At 41.9% G+C, this 27,150-nt stretch overlaps 1 protein-coding gene across 1 annotated transcript in view; it reads left to right on the top strand.

The window, feature by feature from the left end:
• Positions 1-246: 246 nt before the first annotated feature.
• Positions 247-27,150, top strand: part of LOC130361620 (ceruloplasmin-like) — a 78,184-nt gene continuing 51,280 nt past the window's right edge. The window contains 2 exon segments of the mRNA XM_056564845.1: positions 247-450; positions 1,975-2,219. Of these exon segments, the coding sequence (XP_056420820.1) occupies positions 296-450; positions 1,975-2,219 (400 nt within the window). The 5' untranslated portion in view covers positions 247-295.

The raw sequence follows: 27,150 nt of genomic DNA, 5'->3' as shown, positions 1-27,150 counted from the left end.
TCATAATAAGTGCATGCATGTAATACACAATGGGACATGATATATATATTTATATTCTGGATTACGAACATTGTTTTCATACCTACTAGCATAACCAGATGAAGCAGTGATTATAAAACAGAATAACATTAGTAGCAGGGCGGTGTTGCCATTAGGCAATTTCTTTACTTGGAGAGTTTATTTAAATTAGATGTCTTGTAATTTCTGTCTCATAAAGTACAGAGGAAAGACAACGTACCTAGACAAGCAGCCATTTATAAGACGTTCACTGTCCTGTCAACAATATCCCAGCAGAATGAAGTTCTTAGGAACTTGTCTGCTCTGTCTCTGGTATACTGAAAATGTTTTGGGCAAAAACAGAAAATACTTCATTGGAATTCAGGAAATAAATTGGGATTATGCTCCCAGCGGCAAGAATATCATTTCTGGAAAATCTATAGCTGATGATGAGTAAGTATCTGCTATTGAAATATATTGTTTTCTGATAAATATGAAATAGTTATGATGAATCCATCATTCAGGGCTACCTATATGTTGACTAGTAAAATATTTATTTATGTGCACTATACAATACTTTAGTGTACAGCACAGTGTACTGCTAACTTGTACTAGCTTTGGAGAACCTACACTAATATGGTAAGCAATGGACTTGTAAAACTATCAAAAGTCTTTCAGCTACTGTAGTTACCTTAGTACAATACAAACAAAGCACACAAAGGAATCTAAATTTTCTGCCAACCTGTGTATTATTATATATTTTTTGTGAAGGCATTATTTATGATAATATATTTACATACTTTTTCCTTATATATAAGTTCAGCAGTTCACTGAAAAGAAATAAAAAATGTAGATATCATTCGGGTTACATCCAACAGGGTGTGTAGTGTTAGGTCTCGGTGGATTATTGGATGGATAGATCGATTGAGAAAGACTGGAGAATATACGATGGCAAATGTAAATTAGGGAAGAAGAAAAAAAATCAGATATTTCCAGTAAGACCTAATGAAGTATTACAGCCAGAAGCATTGATCATCTATCCCGACTGTGGCACCCCGCCAGAATAAAGGGTCCAGCTTTTATCGTCAGTGCATAGACTATAAAGAATGGCAGAGAGTATGCTTGACCTCTGCTCCATTCAACCTGCTTCTAGCAGTGGTTGGGGAGAAGGCAGACTGGGATCAGACCCAAACTGATCTAGAATTTATCACCTCCTCCACCCCTACCGTTCTTACAGTATCTGTGCAGCACTTCCTTGTGTCGGTTTCGGCACATGGACTGCCCCTCTCAGCCAATCAGTAACCACTATATTGTCTGACCTTATTCACTCATTGGCTGAGGGAGGAGGTCCTTGTGTCAACACTGACATGAGGAAATATTGTGCGGTGGGTATCGATACATTGCTGACTTCAGAATGTATTCCCTATCCACAGCATAGGGCATAACCAGTTGATTGGTGGGGTTTGATTGGTGAGAAAATCATCCCTGGAATGAATGGGGTGTACTGTGAGTGTGGCCAACACTACATCCATTATCTATTTGGCCATTAAACATTGCTGAGCTTTGATCTTGGAAATGTTGGACAGAACCACAGAGAACAAGTGGTGGACACCATCCATCATGACTTCTCATAAATACCAGTGGTTAGAAGGATCAGCTTGTTATTCCTGTAGCCATAGAACCATAAGACCTAATTTAACACAAAAGCACACTTTATTGGATTATATATTATAAGGCTATAGCCCACTCCACCCAAAAAAAAAAAAGCATTTCAGGTAAGGTGACAATTCTTCCACCTGCTTTGGCTCTAAAGCTTCTATAATGCAGGTCAGTCTGTCCCTCTTTATAAGCTACATGTATGTAGTCCTTGAATATGACAATTTTGTTTCAAAATCTTGTCAACTCTTTGTGCTCTTTACATTCATCAACAATATATTCCACAAAACTGTAATGAAAATAAATCTTCTGTCTATCCAGACATGCCAGCACCTATCTACAACGAGGCTCCAACAAAGTAGGCAAAATCTATAGGAAAGTTGCTTACCGTGAATATACCAATGACTCATATGTGGAAGAAATCCAAAAGCCGGCCTGGCTGGGATATTTGGGCCCGATCATAAAAGCTGAAGTTGGTGACACGTTGACTGTTCACTTAAAAAATTTGGCATCCAGAGCTTACTCCATGCATCCACATGGAGTGCAATACACAAAGGAAAATGAAGGTAAACTTTTTCTATTTTGTGGACTGTGCATATATGAAGCATAATTTAGATTAACTTTATATTATTAACATTTTAGAATGTTTAATATTTTTTGAAGTAATGTTTCTTTTTGTAAAATCCAATATTTCCTGAAAGTTCATATAACAATCAAATATGTTCTTCTGTAATTTGGGACAGAGGATGTTTCAAGCATAATGACAGTAAGATATAAGAGTAAAAAAAAAAAAAAAGTCCATGCATACATTTTTTAGAATATAAGCTTATGTGGTGCACACAAGGAAGATGGATGGAGAAGTCCAAGGCAGCTAACGGTAGTAGTCCCTCTAGCAAAGTCTCTACCATGGTCCCGGATGGCTTTGTGGCTGGTTAACTTTGTAAGCAGTGCTCTAGTCATGCAGGAACACATGGGAACTGAGTTCCTATAATTTTTTTCACAGAGGAACACTGTTCCTGCAGGACAAACCCTTGAGTGGAAATCTTGGATGAGTTCCCAAACTTTTTTCCCCAGGATCTTCCCCCTGTCTGTATGTCACCTTTTGGACCTAAGCAGCTTTTATAAATGTGGGTCTGCACAGTTGTGTGGGGAGTCTGAAGGAAAGTACCTGTGATGGTATGTGCAATAGATTTAGTCCAGACACCTAGATAACTTAGAAAATAGGTTTCACTGTGTACAACCATACATCAAATACTGCTTACGACTCAGGGTGAAGTCTTTCAGATGAATGCTTATAATTTGGTAACAGATCTTTTTGGTTGCTTCAAGAGCAGTAATACTGGCTAGTCTCTGAATATGACATTAGCACTTAAAGGGGTACTCCGGTGGTTAATTTTTTTGACTATATGGCATCTTCTTTGTAAGTTTTGTCTTTTTGCAATATACATGTGTTATATGTTTTGGCAGCATGTGTGTGTTTTTCTTAGCTGTTTGTTGGCCAGGAAGTTTTGTAGTTCAGAGGGTTTTCTATTACTGTTGTCCACAGTTCTGAGTCTGTTGTGGACAAGATGTCACAGTTTTTTTTTTCTCTGTCTGCAAGAGAAAAATAAGCCACGCCCCCTCGTCTCATCCAGCTGAGTACACAGCTCCTCACCTCCCCTCCCCCTGCTCTGTATTCTAAGGACACAGACCTGCACAGGAGAAGGACCTCACAGAGAAGATAAGTGTTATGTGAAGGGAAGGATGAGAAGGTGCACGGGCTGGGGATGTATGGACTGCAGGGGAATAAATCTCATACTGGGAAAGATCTCTATGTGAAGGGGGAGGGGGGGGCTCCTGAATTACACATGCTGGGAGTTGTAGTCCCTGTTGTGTGTGCGTGTATGCTAGTGTTTACAAACCAGTGTGCCTCTAGCTGTTGCAAAAGACTTGGGCATGCTGGGAGTTGTAGATTTGTAACAGCTGGAGGCACACTGGTTGGAAAACACTGTTCTAGCCTATTCAGCATACACATCATGTTACATGAGTGTTTCCCAACCACTGTGCCTCCAGGTGTTGCAAAACTACAACTCCTAGCATGCCCAAAGGCAGTCAGGGCATGCTGGGAGTTGTAGTTTTGCAACAGCTGAAGGCACCCTGGTTGGGAAACACTGGTGAATGCCCTACAGAGGTGTGGTGAACTACAACCCCCAGGAGACTACAGAGGCAGCATGCTGGTGTTATACCACAGACTGAAGACGCCTGAATGACACATGCTGGGAGTTGTAGTCCCTTTTGTGTGTGTATGCCAGTGTATCCCAACCAGGGCTGATTATATTAGTGTGCTGTGTGTAAGGGGGCCGACCTGGGAAAATAGTAGGATGGATAAAGGGCAGAACAAACAAACAAAAAAAGGACCTGCCCCAAACCAGCAAGGCATGTGGAATGCTGGGATTTGTAGTTTTCAGCACAGCAAGAAACAGGAAATAGAAGCAAAGACAGGAAAACAAAGTGGGGATAAAAAGACAACAAAGAATGGAAATAGAGTAGGCTAAACAACAAGAATAGAAATGAAACAAAACAAATAGGGTAAGTCAAAAACGGAAAAACACGTTGACCACCGGAGTACCCCTTTAACCTCTTCAGGACGCAGGGCGTATGGATACGCCCTGCATTCCGAGTCCTTAAGGACGCAGGGCGTATCCATACGCCCGTGGGAATTCCGGTCCCCACCGCTAGCCGGTTGGGGACCAGAGCCGGATGCCTGCTTAAATCGTTCAGCAGGCATCCCGGCATATCGCCCAGGGGGGTCATTGCCCCCCCATGTCGGCGATGGCCGCAGATCGCTGGACAATTCAGTCCAGCGATCTGCGGCGATTCCGGTCAATCGGGTCTCCAGTGACCCGGTGACCCGGAATTACTGGCTGATCGGGGCTGATCGGTTTACCGGCCAACCAATCAGGGCACCTGCTGCTGGTGTCACTTCCGCAACCCGCTCCGCCCCTCTTCCGGAGGACGTGAGCGGGTGCAGGAAGAAGACCCCGGGTGCTGGGGACCCCGATCCCCGGAGTCCCTGTTGGGATCGGGGCCCCAGGAGCGACGGCCGCGGCGAGGGACTGACCTGCAGCGGAGCGAGGGACTGACCATGCAAAAAGGGCATGCTGGGAGCTGTAGTTATGCAACAGCAGGAGGCAGACCACCACAACTCCCAGCGTTCCCTTATGGGCATGCTGGGACTTATAGTTTTGCAACAGCTGGAGGCACATTTTTTCTATGGTAAAGTGTACCTTCAGCTGTTGTATAACTACAACTCCCAGCTTGCACAAACAGCTAAAGTGCATGCTGGGAGTTGTAGTGGTGCATCTGCTGGTTACATAACTACAACTCCCAGCATGCCCATTGGCTGTCGGTGACTGCTGAGAGTTGTAGTTTTGCAACAGCCGAAGGCACACTGGTTGAGAAACTCAGAGTTTTTTTTTACCTATCTCAGTGTTTCACGACCGGTGTGCCTCCAGCTGTTGCAAACTACAACTCCCAGCATACACCATATATGCTGGGAGTTGTAGTTTTGCAACAGCTGGAGGCACACTGGTTGTGAAACACTGAGTAAGGTCACAAACTCAGTCATACATAACCAGTGTGCCTACAGCTGTTGCAAAACTAAAACTCTCAGCATGTACAGTCTGTCAGCGCATGCTGGGAGTTGTAGTTTTGCAACAGCTGGATGCCCCCCCAATGTGAACGTACAGGGTACACTCACATGGGCGGAGGTTTACAGTAAGTATCCTCCGGCTGCAAGTTTGAGCTGCAGCAAATTTTCTGCCGCAGCTCAAACTGCCAGCGAGAAACTACTGTGAACCCCCACCCGTGTGACTGTACCCTAAAAACGATACACTACACTAACACAAAATAAAATAAAAAGTAAAAAACACTACATATACATATACCCCTACACAGCCCCCCTCCCCAATAAAAATAAAAAACGTCTGATACGCCACTGTTTCCAAAACGGAGCCTCCAGCTGTTGCAAAACAACTACTCCCAGTATTGCCGGACAGCCGTTGACTGTCCAAGCATGCTGGGAGTTTTACACCAGCTTGAGGCACCCTGTTTGGGAATCACTGGCGTAGAATGTCCACCCCTATGCAATCCCTAATTTAGGCCTCAAATGGGCATGGCGCTCTCACTTTGGTGCCCTGTCGTATTTCAAGGCAACAGTTTAGGGTCACATATGGGGTATCGCGGTACTCGGGAGAAATTGTGTTACAAATTTTGGGGGGTATTTTCTGCTTTTACCCTTTTTAAAAATGTAACATTTTTGGGAAAACAAGCATTTTAGGTTAAAAAAATTTTTTTTTTTACATATGCAAAAGTCGTGAAACACCTGTGGGGTATAAAGGTTCACTTAATCCCTTGTTACGTTCACCGAGGGGTCTAGTTTCCAAAATGGTATGCCATGTGTTTTTTTTTTTGCTGTCCTGGCACCATAGGGGCTTCCTAGGTATGTCCTTACTCGAGAGAAATTGGGCTACAAATATATGTATACATTTTCTCCTTTTACCCCTTGTAAAAATAAAAAAATTGGGTCTACAAGAACATGCGAGTGTAAAAAATGAAGATTATGAGTTTTCTCCTTCACTTTACTGCTATTCCTGTGAAACACCGAAAGGGTTAAAATGCTGACTGAATGTCATTTTGAATACTTTGGGGGGTGTATTTTTTATAATGGGGTAATTTGTGGGGTATTTCTAATATGAAGACCCTTCAAATCCACTTCAAACCTGAACTGGTCCCTGAAAAAAAGCGAGTTTAAAAATTTTGTGAAAAATTGGAAAATTGCTGCTGAACTTTGAAGCCCTCTGGTGTCTTCCAAAAGTAAAAACACGTCAATTTTATGATGCATACATAAAGTAGACATATTGGAAATGTGAATTAAAAAAAATATTTGGAATATCCATTTTCCTTACAAGCAGAGAGCTTCAAAGTTAGAAAAATGCAAAATTTTCAAATTTTTCATCAAATTTGGGGATTTTTCACCAAGAAAGGATGCAAGTTATCACTAAATTTTACCACTATGTTAAAGTAGAATATGTCACGAAAAAAAAATCTCGGAATCAGAATGATAACTAAAAGCATTCCAGAGTTATTAATGTTTAAAGTGACAGTGGTCAGAATTGCAAAAAACGTCCGAGTCCTTAAGGTGAAAAAGGGCTTAGTCCTTAAGGGGTGTTCTTAAGTCCTTAAGTGTTGCTGATGGAGATGTATGAGGGCAATTAGAATACTCAGCACTGAGGAAGGCATAAACAGTTTGGCTGACTGTGGTTAATGGAATTGAAAAAAATTGTGCTCACGGTTACTGATATTACAATTCCCTATAATTACAATTCACTATAAGTCAAAGACAATTGTGATTTGTAAGCCATGCATCACTAACTCCGGCTGAAGGCCCACAAAAATACTTTTTGATCAGCTATTTATTTGTATTGCTAGAAAATTCTCCCTCTTGGACCAGTAACAGGAGAGTATAGCTGAGTGTCCTCTCACTGTGGACTGGAGACAGTTCTTGAGTTAATTTCTTAAAGTGCTACTTTCACATATGGGCAGGGAAACAGTGCCATCTAGTTCTCATCCAGAATGAGAACTGCCTATTGCATAGTCAACCTAAATGGTGACAACTTGAAGACAATACCTACTCTGAAATAAGTGCTGGGATGTTAAAGGTCAAAAACAACAATCTACAGCAATACAGTAAGGATTAGGGGGAAACAGTCTGAACATGATCGGTTAACACACACAGGAAACAATACTAACAGGGAGGAAAACAGATTTCATTGTCAGCAAGCCAGATCAGGAAGCCAAGAGGACACCAAAAGTAGTGTTGCTCGCGAATATTCGCAATTCAAATTTTATTCGTGAATATTGCATATGCGCATATTCGCGAATATTGAGTCCTCCCTTATTATATGGTATAGGGAACTCTTACTAGTGATCAACTCTGTGATTTTTTGGCCCATTGAAACCAATAGGCCCATTGTGGTCTATGGGGATCTCACGGTAAATAAAACAGTAAGCTAAGCAGGACCATCTTGGCTGCACAGTGGATGGGAGACCACCATGAGTCCCATAGAGGGAGATTTATCAAAACCTGTCCAGAGGAAAAGTTTCTGAGTTGCCCATAGCAACCAATCAGATCGCTTCTTTCATTTTTCACAAGGCCTCTGCAAAATGAAAGAAGTGATCTGATTGGTTGCTATGGGCAACTCAGCAGCTTTTCCTGGAAGTTTCTGAGTTGCCCATAGCAACCAGATTGCTTCCTTCATTTTTCAGAGGCCTTTTCAAAAATGAAAGAAGCAATCTGATTGGTTGCTATGGGCAACTGCACAACTCTTCCTCTACACTGGTTTTGATGAATCTCCCCATAGGCCAATACTTCATAAATCCTTTACAGATGATCCCACATAGGTGGCAGTACAGAGAAATATTTAACTCTTGAATATTCCTATCCTCAGTGTATGCAGGTGTAGTAATGTGAAAAGTTATACATGTTAGGCTGGGTTCACACTACGTTTTCTCCCATACGGGAGCGCATACGGCAGGGGGGAGCTAAAACCTCGCGCTCCCGTATGCCACCGTATGCGCTCCCGTATGTCATTCATTTCAATGAGCCGGCCGGAGTGAAACGTTCGGTCCGGTCGGCTCATTTTTGCGCCGTATGCGCTTTTACAACCGGACCTAAAACTGTGGTCAACCACGGTTTTAGGTCCGGTTGTAAAAGCGCATACGGCGCAAAAATGAGCCGACCGAACGTTTCACTCCGGCCGGCTCATTGAAATGAATGACATACGGGAGCGCATACGGTGGCATACGGGAGCGCGAGGTTTTAGCTCCCCCTGCCGTATGCGCTCCCGTATGGGAGAAAACGTAGTGTGAACCCACCCTTAGGCTGCTTTCACACTATAAAATTCATCCATTAAAAGATCCGTTATAAACGTCCATTAGAAAAGCTTTAAAAAAGGATGTTAAACGTCCGTTACAAAATCCCATTAAAGTCTATGGAATTTTTTGATTATCCGTTATGACCCGTTATAGTCCGTCATGACTAACAGACATTAGCTGTGACGGAAGAATTAACGGAACATGAACTAATTTTTCTTCTGTCACAAGAAACGGATGAATTAACGGCCGTTATTTTTAACACTGAAGTCTATGGAAAACAGATGAGCCTTTATTTCATTCGTTTGCACCTGGTTTTTAACCCCTTAACGACCAAGGACGTATATTTACGTCCATGGCCGGCTCCCCCGATACAATGCGGGGTCACGTGGTGACCCCGAGTCGAATCGGGTCGGTCCCGGCATGTACCCCGGGCTAATAGCGCGTGGCAGCGATCGTGGTGCCGCACGCTATTAACCCTTTAGACGCGGCGTTCAAAGTTGAACGCCGCATCTAAACCGAAAGTGAAAGCTGACTGGCTGCTTAGCGGGGCTAATCGGGACCACTGCAGTGAAAATGCGGTGTCCCGATCAGCTGGGACACGAGCGGAGGTCCTCTTATCTGCCTCCGGCATGTCCCCTCGGCGATTGATTGCTCCAAGCCTGAGATTCAGGCTTGAGCAATCGACCGCCGATAACCCTGATCACTGAAAAACTATGGCTTTGCAGTGAACAGGGTATAAGATCAGTGTGTGCAGTGTTATAGGTCCCTATGGGAGCAAAAAAAAAGTGTAAAAAAAAAAAGTTAATAAATGTGATTTAACCCTTTCCTTAATAAAAGTTCAAATCATCTCCCTTTTCCCATAAAAAAACCCACCATGTAAATAAAAATAAATATAAACATATGTTTTATTGCCGCGTGCGTAAATGTCCGAACTATAAAAATATATCATTAATTAAACCGCACGGTCAATGGCGTACGCGCAAAAAAATTCCAAAGTCCAAAATAATGTCTTTTTGGTCGCTTTTTATATAATGAAAAAATGAATAAAAAGCGATCAAAAAGTTCGATCAATACAAAAATGGTACCGCTGAAAACTTCAGATCATGGCGCAAAAAATTTGTCCTCATACCGCCTCATATGTGGAAAAATAAAAAAGTTATAGGGGTCAGAAGATGACAATTTTAAACGTATACATTTTTCTGCATGTAGTTATGATTTTTTACAGAAGTATGACAAAATCAAACCTATATAAGTAGGGTATAATTTTAACCGTATGGACCTACAGAATAAAGATAAGGTGTCATTTTTACCGAAAAATTTACTTCGTAGAAACGGAAACCCCCAAAAATTACAAAATGGCGTTTTTTCTTCAATTTTGTCTCACAATTATTTTTTTTTCCATTTTGCCGTAGATTTTGGGTAAAATGACTGATGTCACTGCAAAGTAGAATTGGTGGCGCAAAAAATAAGCCATCATATGGATTTTTAGGTGCAAAATTGAAAGGGTTATGATTTTTAAAAGGTGAGGAGGAAAAACAAAAGGGCAAAAACGGAAAAACCCGTGGTCCTTAAGGGGTTAATATCCGTTATTACTTCCGAGCATGCTCAGAAGCGGTGACATCAGCAGACTCCTGCAGTGCTGAGGGACTACTACTACTCCCATCATGGAACAGACTTGTTTCCATGATGGGAGTAGTAATTCCCTGGCTGCGGGAGTCTGCAGAGAGCTGGGAAGGCTACATTAGTGTTTGTACTACTACCCCCATCATGGAACAGAGTTTGTTCCATGATGGGGGTGGTAGTACAGGGGCTGAGGGATTGATCGCACCAGGTTTCACTTCTGAGACCCGATGCGATCTGAAGTTATTAAGCAGGGGAGTGGGCAGCATGGTCTGCAACCCTACGATGTATGGTGTGTTTTGACTTTCATTTTTGAATCCCCCGCAGGGAGCCCTGAAAGACCGGTGCTGAGGAGCCATTCAGGGCTCTCAGCGGGAGATTTAAAAATGAACATTGTGTGTAGCATTGGAGGCCATATCTATATTAAAAGATATATAGCGCTGTAGGGGGGGCACACATATAGCCTATATATCTACCCCCCAGCGCATATAATATGCCCCCTGCAGCATTTATACATATATACCCCCGCTGGCGTATTTATAAATATTTACCCCCCGCCGGCGCATTTATAAATATACACCCCACCGGCACATTAATAAATATATACCCCCTGCAGCGCATGTATAATATACCCTTGCAGCGCAGCGCATCTATATACATATGCCACCGCAGCGCTATGTATATAGATGCGCTGTGGGGGCCAGATAACGCTATATGTCTGCCCCCCAGCGCATCTATATACATATACCCCTGCAGCGCTATGAAGGAAAGTATTTCTATTAGAAGCGCATAGGGCCAGCAGCTGACGGGGGGTATATATGTATAAATGCGCCGGCAGGGGTCATATCTTTATTAATGCGCTGCAGGGGGCATATTATAAATGCCCTGGGGGGCTAGATGTTTAGGCTATATGTCTGCCAGCCCTCCCCTGCAGCGCTATATATCTTGCCCCCAACAGCGCTTTTAATATAGATATGACCCCCTGCTACTCACGATGTTCATTTTTAAATCTCCCGCTGAGAGCCCTGAATGGCTCCTCAGTACCGGCCATTCAGGGCTCCCTGCAGGGGATTAAAAAATGAAGTTAAAACACACCACACATCGCAGGATTGCGGAGCTTGCTGCCCACTCCCCTGCTTAATAACTTTGGATTGCACCGGGTCTCAGAAATCCGGTGCGATCAATCCCTCAGCCCCTGTACAACAACCCCCATTATGGAACAGACTCTGTTCCATGATGGGGGTAGTAGTACAAACACTAATGTAGCCTCCCCAGCTGTCTGCAGACTCCCACAGCCGGGGAATTACTACTCCCATCATGGAAACAAGTCTATTCCATGATGGGAGAAGTAGTAGTCCCGGCTGTGAGAGTCTGTAGGCAGAGGTGTTACGGCCATACATAAGGGATGTTATAATGGGTCTTAATGGATGAATATTTATTCAGCCGTTAGCACCCGTTATTTCATCCGTTATTATACATCTGTTTTTACACACAAAATGGACATTTAGACTCACAACACCCAGACAAAGATTAAGTTATTTATAGATAATCCACAGCCACACAAAAAACTTAGACCACAGCAGCTGTTAGATGGATACTTTGACACTGCAGTAAAAAGTGCTTTGCGCCAGTCCTAAGCTCACTCCCATGTTACAGGCAGAAATAGTTGATTCATGCAGAGATGTAACATAGAAATCAGTGGGGGCCTATTCATTATAAAATGAAGCAATCACTGCTTTAGTTTAAGCACAGTTCAAACCTCTTATGTTCTGCACACATTATGAATGTTGGAAACACAACATCTTATCAGGATTATAACTGCTGTACATTCAATGGATTATTGTAGCCTGAATGTAGAAATTCAAGTCAAACAAGATTCTTATGAAATAACTGCATGTTAATCGCCTTATTATGATTTATTAACTGAGCGATGTTACATTGTTGACATGCCCTTGTTTATTAAAATAAAAATTAATGTTTAAATATATGCAAGCTATATTTAGTCATACCTATACTAAATATTTGCATAAACTAATTAGTACACTGTGTTAGTCAGTAGATAGAAATAACAAACAAATTGATAGTTCTCAGTCTATGATATATTTTATGGCTGGCTGAAATAGGTAATGACAAAAATAGAGCTTTCGAGACTGGATATGGTCTTTTTCAGTATGGTTTGACACTAAAGTCGAGGTTAACATATTTTTGTCATCAATCAGCCATTAACCTCTTCCTGCAAATGGAGGTATATGTACATCCACTGTGGGCTCCCACTGTATGACGCACGCTCAGCTGGTGAGCGCGTATCATACCTGGTGGGTCCCGACTGCTATCAGCAACAAGGACCAACAGCTAATGCTGGATGTCACCAATCAGGCTGATGTCCAGCATTAACCCTTTAGACACCGTGATCAAAGGATCAAAGTTGATTGAGGCGTCGAATAGCAGTCAATCCTGTTCCTGGCTAGCTCAGTGGGATGATCGGGACTGCCACGGCGAAACCGCATCATCCCAATCAGCTGAGTGGATGGGGGAGGTGCCATCCAATCGGTGCTCTAGCTTTGCTTTAAGCAATGCTAGACTGGAGCAATGGAGCACTGATAACACTGATCAGTGCTCTCCTATGGAGAAGCATTGATCAGTGTATGCAATCTAAAGATTGCATGTTATAGTCTATAGACTAAAAAAAGTGTAAAAAATTAATTAAAAAAAAGGAAATAAATATGCATTAACCCCTTCCCTAATAAAAGTTTAAATCACCCCCCCTTTCCCCATTTTTTAACTCCTTCAGGACGAAGGGCCTACCTGTACGCCCCTCGCCTGGTCCTGGTGTTTAAAACGGGGTCACACCGTGCTAACAATAGCCGGGACCCTGGGCTAATAGCCTGCGGCACCAATCGTTTATCGTGCCGCGATAAAATCGCGATGTCCGGATCAGCTAGGACGCGAGCAGAGACCCCCTTACCTTACTCCATCGCAGCGTTTGATTGCTCCAAGCCTGAGATACAGTCTTGAGCAATTGAGCCCCTATCTCGCTGATCCATGCAAATCTATGGCTTTGCAGGGATCAGGGTAAAAGATCAGTGTGTGCAGTGTTATAGCCCCCTATGGAAGCTATAACACTGCATAAAAAAGTGGAAAAAAAAAGTTAACAAAGGTCATTTAACCCCTTCCCTAATAAAAGTTTGAATCACTTTTCTCATTAAAAAAAACTGTGTAAGTAAAAATAAATATATGTGGTATCGCCGCGTGTGGAAATATCCAAACTATAAAAATATATTGTTAATTAAACCGCACGGTGAATGGCGTATGCGCAAAAAAATTCCAAAGTCCAAAATAGCGTATTTTTGGTCACTTTTCATATCATGAAAAAATGGAAAAAAAACGATCAAAAAGTCCGATCAATACAAAAATGGTACTGATAAAAACTACAGAACACGGCACAAAAAAATGAGTCCTCATACCGGCCAGTATGCAGAAAAATAAAAAAGTTATAGGGGTTAGAAAATGAGAATTTTTAACGTATAAATTTACCTGCATGTAGTTATGATTTTTTTCCAGAAGTACGACAATATCCAACCTATAGGGTATCATTTTAACCATATGGACCTACAGTATAAGGATAAGGTGTTATTTTGACCGGAAAATGAACTGCGTAGAAACGGAAGCCCACAAAATTTACAAAATGAAATTTTTTCTTCAATTTTGGCGCAAAATGAATTTTTTTACCGTTTCGCCGTGAATTTTTGTTAAAATGACTATTGTCACTGTGAAGTAGAATTGGTGGCGCAAAAAATAAGCCATCATATGGAATTTTATGTGCAAAATTGAGAGCGTTATGATGTTTAGAAGGTGATGAGGAAAAAATGAAAATGCAAAAACGGAAAAACCCTGCGTCCTTAAGGGGTTAAATAAAAAAACGAAAAAAATAAATAAAACTTAAACATGTGTAGTATTGACACATGCATAAATGTCCAAACTTTTAAAATATAATGTTAATTAAACCGCAAGGTCAAAGGCGCAATCGTAAAAAAAATTCCAAAGTCCAGAAATGCGTATTTTTGGTCACTTCATATACTAGAAGAAAATGAATAAAACGTGATCAAAAGGTGCCATAAAAATGGATCTGATAAAAACTTCAGATCATGGCACAACAAATGAGCCCTCATACATCCCCATATACGGAATAATAGAAAAGTTATAGGGGTCAGAATTGGACAATTTTAAACATATACGAATTTTGGTGCATGTAGTTTTTTTAAAGAAGTAAAATAAGATAAAACCTATATAAATTAGGTATACTTGTAACCGTATGGACCTACAGAATAAAGATAAGGTGTAATTTGCACTGAAAAGTGCACTGTGTAGAATCAGAAGCCCCCAAAATTTACAAAATGGAGGTTTATTTTTCAAATTTGCCCCACAAATATTTATTTTCTGGTTTCGCTGTAGATTTTGTGGTGAAATTATTGATGTAATTACAAAGTGCAAATGGTGGCACAAAAAACAAGCCCCATATAGGTCTGTAGGTGGAAAATTGAAAATGTTATGGTTTTTGGAAGGTAAGGAAGCAAAAACAAAAGTGCAAAAATGAAAAAAGGTCCAAGAGGGAAGGGGTTAAAGGTATCAATCACTGAGAACTTTCAATTTTTCCCATTTGAGTATTTGTAGACAGACTAATTGTCCCATGGATGTACACTACATTAATCAGAACCTGTCCAGAGGAAAAGTTGCTGAGTTGTCCATAGCAACCAATCACATTGCTCCTTTCATTTTTTTTTTTATGAATTGATCTGATAGGTTGCTATGGGCAACTGCACCACTCTTTTTCTACACAAGTTTTGATAAATCTCCCCCTATATGGCTAAAAAAAATTGTCCTTTACATCCATATGAGCTCTACAGTCCAACCTAATTTACCTCCAATGTTTGCAAAGAGTTCCCCTCACTGTAGTGCTGTAAGCCTCCTTTGTGCAATGGATGAAGAAGAGGCTCTAAGTCTGCAACAGAACCATCGTTCAGAGTCAGTAATACATCATTTTACCATATGAGGAATTATATTGGGCATTACAACTCAATGGGAAACTACTAACTTTCTGGAACACTATGTAGAGCTTGTCTATGGGAAATATGGGGCTCTACTTACTGGGGAGATTTATCAAAACTTGTCCAAAGAAAAAGTTGCTAAGTTGCCAGATCACTTCTTAATTTTTTTTGCAGGCTTTTAAAAAAATGAAAGAAGCAATCTGATTTGTTGCTTTTGGCAACTCAGCAATTTTTCCTCTGGACAGGTTTCTATAAATCTCCCCCACTGTCTCTAGAACACAACTGCTGTATAGGCTATTATATGGGGCACTAGAAAAGAAAACGTTGAGTTGCTTGCCTGTTAGAGTTCACGGCAATGTATTCACATATATATGGTCTGCAGAGCCTATGTAAATATTGTGGTGTATGGTGGAAAAGTTTACTTTTTGTATAGTGATATTGGTTGGGGCAGAGGTATACAACACATTGGGGCAAAGGTATGCAACAGATTCGTTTTTATGATTGGGCAATCTATTTGGGGCAGGGGAAGTCGTAGTGGCTGAGTGGAGCATAGCGTAACATCGGAGGCTACAGAGAAGCGGAGGAGGACAGCCGGGACCTTGTGTTTTGAAAGAGCCGCTACAGGCAGTGATGTCAGCCCTCCCCCTGAACCCGGAAGCACTGAAAGCGGGAGCACCAGCAGCGGAGGAGAAAGCTGGCAAGAGGTGACATGCTCCGGTACACAGAGGGGGGGAACAGAAAGAGTTGTTGGAAAGCCGAAAAGTGGGGGATAGTTGTGAAGAACTGTTTCAAGAGGACGGAGGGTCCTGCATGTATTGGAGGAACAAGGTTACTGATGTTGGGCCACTCTAGATGTGCACGCTAATCTCAGAATACATTCAACCTCCGGGTAAATATAATCTTGTGCTACTTGTAACTGTTTGCAACACTGAATCGCTCAGCAACCAGTAAGAGAAATGTAAGCTATTTTATCTGTTGTAGCCAAGTGTTTAATATGAAGGGCTGGTGAACATAAAGGGTTTGATGAACTCAGATAAGGTCTGGAAAGCTGGAAAAGGAAACAAAAATAGTTCTATCCCACTTACAAAATGTCTTATTTTAAGCTAATTCACAGCTAGATATAATAATGTCTTCTAACACGCAAAACAGTAACAAATTGCAAACAAAAAAATTAACTTCCCAATTTCTCCCCATGGAATAGAAGGAGAGACAGTAGAAGACATAGGAAAATCAGGAACATTTGTTACACTCACTCCACAGGCTCATCCCTATATTCTAAATCAGGGCTCCTCACCACTGCTCACAGAAGCCGCCATAGTGGCCATATGCATTAACCTTAAAAACACTATACAAACAGAGCTCTGGGCAACAGTGGAATCCGAATTTGTTACAAATTTTAGGAAAAATTCAATTTGCAATGAATGTAAATATCGCCGCGATTCGATCATGCGAAACGCTTCATTAAACTCCATTTGGTGCGGTCCAGGCTCCAGAGCATCTAAAATGGTGGATCCACATGTGAGGACATGGGGCAAGGAATCCTGGGAAGGTGGGAACAAGGGTAGGAGGGATGACCCTGAATCTCATGCAGCATGCAGCCTATCAGCAGCCAGCCACCCCTGTGATTTCACAGCCCTATATAATTGGCAGCCATCTTGCGGCCAGTCACTTCAGCCTTTTATTGCAGAGAGAGAGAGAGGAAGAGATAGTGTGTGTTGCACAGAAAAGCATTTTTATAGCAGTGATTCACCTACAAGTCCCATCAGCATTCTGTTGCAGAGAGAGAGGGACAGAGAGCAGTGTGTTGCACAGAAAAGCTTTTTTACAGCAGCGATTCACCTCAAGCCCAAATCCAGCCTAGAAGCACTGATAGAGAAGGTAGTGAGACTGAGAGAGAAAGTGCAATTTTGGGTGAAGTACACAGCGACTGTGTACTGCAGCACTGGTGTGTACAACAACTGAAAAGCTAATAGTAGCCAGTCAGTTAGGGTGAGCAGAGCACTAAAAGCATAGTCCTCTATTAAGTGTAACCTGTGCGTACATCTAAGTGGTGTATCATTTTGTTCCTGTTAAAGTCTTAAGGGCTTAGATACTGTGAAAGGCCAGCCAAAGTACACACCTGTTGGTGTTGTAGACAAATACTGTTTTAATTGTACTGGAGCACATTGTCCTCCCCTCATAAGTGCATACCACATACATACATCTAAGTGGTGTACTATTTTGTTCCTGTTAAAGACTTAAGGGCCTAGATACTGTGAAAGGCCAGGCAAAAGTACACACCTGCTGGTTTTGTAGACACGTGTAAAGCCTAATTAGGCTGTATTTGTGGGAGGGACGTGAAGGATATAACGCACCACGCCCTGCATCCAGGTGCGTGTGTTGCGTTTGGTGGTTGTACTTGTCCACCGCTGTGAGCTCCCACGTTCCCTGGGTGAGAAGGTCTACGCTTGCCTGGTTCCTGCTGAAGTGGTTCGTTGTTTGGTAAGTCCGCTGAACGGTGGTACATGCGAGGGGGAGGGGGTTTAATTCTGTTGCATGCTACGGAGCTCGGATTTTATGCTGTTAGATTAGTTTTACTTAATAATCCTATTTGCTACAAAAACCCTGTAAAATTCAATCCTTCATTGAGGCCATTTGGGGATCTACAGTTCAATCTGTAGATCCATCTTGCCTCGTCTCACAATAACAGATTGTCTATATTGTCTATCCCCTCTTCTTGGGCCCAATTTGATTTGTGTAATCCCCCAGAATTTTAGGGATTCCAATCTTCCTCCATGGATGTTTCTAACATGTCTAGAGATGGGGGTATCCCCCTGCGTTCTTATAGTACTAAGATGTTTTCCTATTCGTCTCTTGAGTTGCTGTGTTGTTTTACCCAACATAAAGTAGATCGCATTTGCATTCTGCTGCATAGATTACGTTGTGGCTACTACAGTTTATAAATTCCCTTATTTCATAAGTTTTCTTGTCTTGGAGATTGAGGAAAGTTGTCCTTTTGGGCATATATTTACATATTGTGCAGTGGCCACATTGGAAATACCTTTTGGTAGTTTTGGTAACCAGTTCCCATCGATGGTATCACCTCTTTTTTCCTATCTTTGATCGCTATGGACCAAGAGATCTTTTAAATTAGGGCCCTTTCTATAATTGATTCTTGGCCCCTGACCAATTATCTCCTTTAAGTCGCCATCTGCCTGTAATATAGGCCAATATTTCCTCAAGATCTGATTGACTTGTGTGGAGTAGCCATTATACATCCCTATACATCATATTTTTGGACTGGTGTTAGGTATTAATTAATTTTAATCTTCAAAGAGGGATGTCCTTTATCTTCTCATCGCATTGTTATATGCTCTTCTCATAAATTTCTATGGATATCCTCTATCCACAAAACGCTTCAATAATTTGTTACTTTCCTCCTCATAATGGTTTTCTTGTGAGCAATTTCTTCTTGCTTGTACATATTGCCCTATTGGCATACTTTTCCGTAATGAACTAGGATGCCAGCTATCCCAGTGTAAAAGGCTATTGGTAGCCGTGGGTTTTCTGTAAGTCGCAATTTGTATCTTATTATTTCCATCTATAAAGTTGGTGAGATCAAGAAAATTCAATATTTCCCCCAATTTCATGGGGAAACCTCACCCTTATGTCATTGCTGTTCAGTTTGGTTACAAATTCCAAGAATAAGTTTTCTGATCCCTCCCAAAAAATGTAAATATCATCCAGGTATCTACCCCAAAATAAAATGTGCTCAGTGTATTCACTATTCAGAGTGCGCAGAGTATGGTCACCCCACTTTTACAGGCACCTCAATCTCCTAACTCCTTTTTAGAGGGACCTCCCCCATACAGAATCCACTACAAACATCATTAGCACAAGGACAAATAAATATACCAACACTACCTCCAACTTTGAACTTACCTTGTACGATGTGATAGAAGGTGCAACCTATGGATTAGAAGAGAGTGAAAATGACACAATGCAAATGTTTCATTTGTCCACATGTGTCTTAAATGAAGCTGAAAAATCACTCCTACTAAAAGGCATGACATTTACACCTACCCCAAAATTTGACCAGTTTGAATGGGTTAAAGATATTAATCACTTTGCCCGCAAACTGGCCCTCCAAAAATGGCATCAGGAGAGAGATAGAAGTGGGGGTGATCTCAGATATAGAGAGAGTATAGCCCTGGAGACACTAATTGATTTAGAGATGGAAAATAAAGAAACTCCATCAATGATGAGAGCCCCCTTTACACAATTGAGACCAAGTTTTAAGATGACACCTTCCTTTACCAACATTGAAGCATTTGTAAATTTGGTAACAAAGGACCTTCATATTAAACCAAAGGGATATAAAATCCATTCAAATTTGTCTAAAGGAGAAGAAACAGCCCTTAAAAACTTACACCAAAATGAAGAATTGGTGATCAAACCCCAGATAAGGGAGGGAATATTGTCCTCCTGGACAAAAAAGAATATGTTAAAATGGTCCTTGATATCCTCAATGACACAGAGACCTACGAAATCCTCAGAAAAGACCCTACGGAAGATTACCTAACTGAATTAAAAGGAATTTTGGAGTCAGCTCAAGTAGAAAACCTCCTCTCAGAGGAAGAATTCAAATTTTTGTTAATCACTCATCCAAGAATAGCTACTTTTTATGCCCTTCCCAAACTGCATAAAAAGTATCCCCAATCAAGGGAAGACCAATCGTCTTAGGGAACAATAATATCACACAGAATATTAGTATTTACGTTGACAAAATTCTAGCACCCTTTGCTCCCACTTTATCTTCACACCTAAAAGACACGAAGGTTACAGTCAAAAAAATGAATGACCTCACAGTTACTACTAACACTACACTAATGAGTTTGGACGTTGAGTGATTATATAGTAATATTAAACCCAATGTGGGTTTACTTGCCACAAGCACTTATTTAAACGGGTACTCCGGCGCTAAGACATCTTATCCCCTATCCAAAGGATAGGGGATAAGATGCCTGATCGCAGGGGTCCCGCCACTGGGGACCCCCGTGATCTTCCACGCCCCACCCCGTTAGAATCAGCCCCCGAAGCATGCTCGCTCCGGGTCTGATTATCGGCAATCATAGGGGCAGAGCATAGTGACATCACTATGCTCCATCCCAGTGATCGCCTATAATCAGACCCAGAGCGAGCAAGCTCTGGGGCTGATTCTAACGGGGTGCGGCGTGGAAGATCACGGGGGTCCCCAGCGGTGGGACCCCTGCGATCAGGCATCTTATCCCCTATCCTTTGGATAGGGGATAAGATGTCTTAGCGCCGGAGTACCCCTTTAAGCACAAAAAGTAGAGTATTCACAGAATATAATTCATTTGCACTTCAATTACTTGATTTTTTGTTGACCCACAACAACTTTCTTTTTCAAAGTACCTTTTATCGACAGATAAAAGGTACTGCTATGGAGACCACGTGTGCACATTTTTTGCAAATCTCTTTTTGGAGTGGTGGGAGCACAATTTTGTTTTTGGTGATGAGGATTTGATTGAATACACTGAGCACATTTTATTTTGGGGTAGATAACTGGATGATATTTTCATTTTTGGGGAGGGAAAGGAAAACTTATTCTTGGAATTTGTAACCAAACTGAACAGCAATTACATAGGGATAAGGTTTACCCATGAAATAGGGGGGAAAACATAGAATTTTATTGATCTAACATACAAACTACGACTTACAGAAAACCCACGGCTACCAATAGCCTTTAACACTGGAATAGCTGGCATCCCAGTTCATTACGGAAAAGTATCCCAATAGGGCAATATGTATGAGCAAGAAGAAATTGCTCACAAGAAAACCATTATGAGGAGGCAAGTAACAAATTATTGAAGCAATTTGTGGATAGAGGATATCCAAAGAAATTTATGAGAAGAGCATATAACAATGCGACAAGAAGATCAAGGACATCCCTCTTGGAAGATAAAAAGGAATTAATACCGAACACCAATCCAAAAATACGATGTATAGGGATGTATAATGGCTACTCCACACAAGTCAATCAGATCTTGAGGAAATATTGGCCTATATTACAGGCGGATATTACAGGCCTATATTACAGGCAGGAGATAATTGGACAGGGACCAAGTATCACTTATAGAAGGGGCCCTAATTTAAAAGATCTTTTGGTCCATAGCCATCAAAGATAGGAAAAAAGAGGTGATACCATCGATGGGAGCTGGTTACCAAAACCACCAAAAGGATCTTTCCCATGTGGCCACTGCATAATATGCAAATATCTGCCCAAAAGGACAATTTTCCTCAATCCCTAAGACAAGAAGACTTATGAAATAAGGGAATTTATAAACTGTAGTAGCCACAACCTAATCGATGCAGCGGAATGCCAATGTGATCTACTTTATGTTGGGCAAAACAACACAGCAACAAGAAACGAATAGGAAAACATCTTAGTACTATAAGAACGCAGGGGGATACCCCCATCTCTAGACATGTTAGAAACATCCATGGAGGGAGATTGGAATCCCTAAAATTCTGGGGGATTACACAAATCAAATTGGGCCCTAGAAGAGGGAATATAGACAATCTGTTATTGATAGAAGAGGCAAGATGGATCTACAGATTGAACTGTAGATCCCCAAATGGCCTCAAGGAAGGATTGAATTTTACAGCGTTTTTGTAGCAAATAGGATTATTAAGTAAAACTAATCTAACTGTATAAAATCATCATATATACTGATATGCAGACGCTTTGACCTAAGAAAAAGAAAATAACTTCTGGTAATAACCCACTAAATAATTAACCAATAATATGAACTTACCTGCGTAGAGAGTGTGGTGCCCTATGGATGTTGATGTTCCCTGTGAGAGGTCCCCATTTTGATAGGGGAAAACCTAAAAGGAAGAAGAAAACGATGTAATTAAAGTGGTTCTCCGGTGCTTACACATCTTATCCCCTATCCAAAGGATAGGGGATAAGATGCCTGATCGTGGGAGTCCTGCATCTTGGGACGCTCGTGATCATGCACGCGGCACCCCGTTTGTAATCAGTCCCCGGAGCGTGATCTGATTATGGGCGACTACAGGGCCGGCGGCGTGTAACGTCATGCCTCTGCCCCTGTGTGATGTGCATTGAGGGGCGGAGCGTGACGTCACACGGGGGCAGAGGCGTGACGTCACATGCCGCCGGCCCTGTAGTCGCCTGTAATCAGACCCGGAGCGAACACGCTCCGGGGACTGATTACAAACGGGGTGCCGCGTACATGATCACGGGCGTCCCCGGCTGCGGGACTCCCGCGATCAGGCATCTTATCCCCTATCCTTTGGATAGGGGATAAGATGTGTAAGCACCGGAGAACCCCTTTAATTATGAACCCATATACCCTATTCTTCCCTTCCCTGTCTTCCTTCCCCCCACCACTCCCATTCCCCCTCCTTTTCATCATTCATCATTCATTCATCACTTTCATCATTTGATCATAACCTATAATATCTAAAATTGAATAAGGAGATGTCGTGATAGAATGTTACAAATGATCTCCCTATGTAATTATGTCCAAAGTATTAAAATATTTAAATCATTAATAGTAAAATATCAATAAATAATATAATAAACATATCTATTTTCCTACTGGAGGTGAAAGTAGGACATAACCTCATACCCTTTAGGTTGGACTGAACATGGATCTTTATATTTTAGGATGAGTTGTGGGTAAATAATTAAAGTGCATCTGGCTAGCATCTGTTAATAACGACTATGGGCATATATAGAATATTCCTGCATTTGGATATAGATTATATTGATGAATAAGATCTATTTTTTGATTAGTATCTCAATAGTCAACATAGAGAACTTGTCAAAATTGCATATGAAATGGATGGTAACAACAAATAACAAGAAATAGATAAGGAGAATCCTTCTGGAATGGGTACATAATTACGTTCATAACACAGGCACCTACTTGGGGATCAGTGCATTTTGACAGATCTGATCATGTGATCTGTGAAAGAGAATAGGATTGGATGTAGTAAAATGACTATACATGAATGGGAAACAACATAACGGGACGCATAATGAGAACGTACCTAGTCACGTGACCACGGGGAAGTAAATAATGACGCGGATCACGTAAAGGTGACACATGATCACGTGACCAATCCGAAATCAACAATGACGGGCACCAATGAGAAGATGTGATGGGGGAGACGTCACCACGCAACGGATTTTGACAGATGAAGTGATGCGGTAAGAACCAATTAGAATCTGAGGTGTCAAGATGGGAGGTTACGGCGACCTTAGAAACAAACCAGGATGGGTAGATTGGTTAATAACGAATACAAACAGAGGTAATAAGAAGCTGGGATAGAGTCTGTCATGCTAGTATTACCCCGACCCTTGACAAAGCTGGTTCTATCCAGTGAAACGTCGGGTGGGGGGGGTATACGCCAGTGATACTTTAATAGCATAAGGACGGACCATATAAAGGGAGATAATGTTGGTAATAAATGAGGCCGACATAAGTGAGGGACAGGTTCACTATACTGTCACGGTCGGCATAACAAGTGAAGGCTCGGTAATATTTAAGTACAACAATCCCCGATCCTGAAGTGGATACAATATATTACCACCACCACGTAGTTTTAATGATATATCATTGTATATATGAGCACTCAGGTTAAGATTTTAATAAAGGAACAATAAAAGTTAAATTTTAATATAGGGGGCTCCCTAGTATTGGGAACTAGTCCCATCTGGGCTTAGGCTCAGATGGGAATTTGAGATTGTATATATAAAACCCTGGGAAACCCTTGGGGAACTTTGCGAATATATTTCCACCTTATTAGACCCTCGCTACCGGCTCAAAATGGGGGCCTTTTTTAACACTCACTGAGAGGGAGGACAAACTGAACTACTAAAGAGACATCTTACGTAGTCAGACGTGTGCACCATCATCCATCCTCTCGCAGGTCAGACTCTGGGGCCCTCTGTGCTCACCTTCCACTGCCATGGCTGCTGGGAGGGGTGGGTAGGCAGGAGCAGCAGCAGCCTGAGTCTACAGTTGCTGATGAGTACCGTTCTTCACCCGCATAGTGAAGCAACTCATCAACAGCAGGTAGACCTGGAGCAGGACCTGAACCAGCAGGTTGTGGCATACCTTCACATGACCATGTCAACACACCTTGAAGATCCGCTGGACCTCTGGGCAGCCAAACTTGATTTGTGGCCACAACTAGCAGAGTTTGCCCTGGAAAAGCTGACCTGCCCGGCCGGTAGTGTGCCATCAGAGCCGGTGTTTAGTGTGGTGAGGGCCATAGAAACCCCAAGGAGAACTCTTCTGTCCACAAAAAATGTGGAGAGACTGACCTTTGTGAAGAGGAATCAGGCATGGATCAGCCAGGATTTCCACCCACCAATGCCTGATGCATTCCTCCGCATCAGACCATAAGTAAGTATTGAGGATATGTATTACGTAAAATGTAACTTTTAATAATATTCTTAGCATAAAATATATGTACCCAAAATGTTTTTTGAAATCAAACATAAGGAAAGGTGTGCAAAAATAACCATGTGCCACTTACAACATTGATGTGTATTGATGTGATGCAAAGACCTCTACAAGGGGAAAGGGAACAACGTATGGTTCATTGTATCCGGTGGGGGTAAAAAATTCCCCTGTAAGGCCCTACTCTCCCATTATTAATTCCCTTCTTGGCAAGTGTTACTCGCCCTAAAAAGGGCAGCCCCACACAGGAACCTCTCCCTATTTCCCCCTACAAACACCACCATTTCCCAGGGTTTTTAGGTGGAAATAGAGAGATTTTCCTGTGTGGGGCCGCCCTTTTTAGGGTAACACTTGCAAAGATGGGAATTATTAGGGGTGAGAGTAGGGTCATACATGGGAAGTTTTTACCTCCACCTGCTACAATGGACAATACATTGTTCCCTTCCACCTTTTCGAGGAAAGTATTACTTGTCTTAAAAAGGTCGGCCCCACACAGGAACCAATCCCTATTTCCACCTAAAAACCCTGGGAAATGGCAGTGTTTGTAGGTGGAAATAGGGAGAGGTTCCTGTGCGGGGCCTCCCTTTTTTTGGGGCGAGTAACACTTGCCAAGAAGGGTATTAACCTCTTAAGGACCCATGACATACGCGTACGTCATGAGTCTGCTCCCGATCTATAACGCGGGGCCATGGCGTGGCCCCACGTCATACAGGGTCGGGCCCGGCCTCTAACAACCGGCCGGGACCCGTGGCTAATAGCGCGTGGCATTGATCGCGGTGCTGCGCGCTATTAACTTCAGATCATGGCGCAAAAAATTAGCTCTCATACCCGCCCATACGCGGAAAAATAAAAAAAGTTATAGGGGTCAGAAGATGACAATTTTAAACGTCTTAATTTTCCTGCATGTAGTTATGATTTTTTCCAGAAGTACAACAAAATCAAACCTATTTAACCCCTTAACGACGCAGGACGTATATTTACGTCCTGCGCCGGCTCCCGCGATATGAAGCGGGATCGCGCCGCGATCCCGCATCATATCGCGTCGGTCCCGGCGCTAATCAACGGCCGGGACCCGCGGCTAATACCACACATTGCCGATCACGGCGATGTGCGGTATTAACCCTTTAGAAGCGGCGGTCAAAGCTGACCGCCGCTTCCAAAGTGAAACTGAAAGTATCCCGGCTGCTCAGTCGGGCTGTTCGGGACCGCCGCGGTGAAATCGCGGCGTCCCGAACAGCTGATCGGACACCGGGAGGGCTCTTACCTGCCTCCCCGGTGTCCGATCGACGAATGACTGCTCCGTGCCTGAGATCCAGGCAGGAGCAGTCAAGCGCCAATAATGCTGATCACAGGCGTGTTAATACACGCCTGTGATCAGGATGAGCGATCAGTGTGGGCAGTGTTATAGGTCCCTATGGGACCTATAACACTGCAAAATAAAAGTAAAAAAAAAGTGTTAATAAAGGTCATTTAACCCCTTCCCTAATAAAAGTTTGAATCACCCCCCTTTTCCCATAAAAAAAATAAAACAGTGTAAAAAAATAAATAAATAAACATATGTGGTATAGCCACGTGCGTAAATGTCCGAACTATAAAAATATATCATTAATTAAGCCATACGGTCAATGGCGTACGCGCAAAAAAATTCCAAAGTCCAAAAAAGCGTATTTTGGTCACTTTTTATAACATTAAAAAATGAATAAAAAGTGATCAAAAAGTCCGATCAAAACAAAAATCATACCGGTAAAAACTTCAGATCACGGTGCAAAAATGAGTCCTCATACCTCCCAGTACGTGGAAAAATAAAAAAGTTATAGGGGTCAGAAGATGACATTTTTAAACGTATACATTTTCCTGCATGTAGTTATGATTTTTTCCAGAAGTGCGACAAAATCAAACCTATATAAGTAGGGTATCATGTTAACCGTATGGACCTACAGAATAATGATAAGGTGTAATTTTTACCGAAATATGCACTGAGTAGAAACGGAAGCCCCCAAAAGTTACAAAATGGCGTTTTTTTTTCGATTTTGTCGCACAATGATTTTTTTTCCCGTTTTGCCGTGTATTTTTGGGTAAAATGACTAATGTCACTGCAATGTAGAATTGGCGACGCAAAAAATAAGCCATAATATGGATTTTTAGGTGGAAAATTGAAAGGGTTATGATTTTTAAAAGGTAAGGAGGAAAAAACGAAAGTGCAAAAACGGAAAAACCCTGAGTCCTTAAGGGGTTAAGTAGGGTATCATTTTAATTGTATGGACCTATAGAATAAAGATAAGGTGTCATTTTTACCGAAAAATGTACTACGTAGAAACGGAAGCCCCCAAAAGTTACAAAATAGTGGGGGGTTTTTTCAATTTTGTCTCACAATGATTTTTTTTCCGTTTCGCTGTAGATTTTTGGGTAAAATGACT

The sequence above is a fragment of the Hyla sarda genome, chromosome 3, assembly GCF_029499605.1.
Source record: "Hyla sarda isolate aHylSar1 chromosome 3, aHylSar1.hap1, whole genome shotgun sequence".
NCBI classification, from domain to species: domain Eukaryota; kingdom Metazoa; phylum Chordata; class Amphibia; order Anura; family Hylidae; genus Hyla; species Hyla sarda.
The sequence above is the reverse complement of the archived record's forward strand: the minus strand, read 5'-3'. Positions and strand labels throughout refer to the sequence as shown.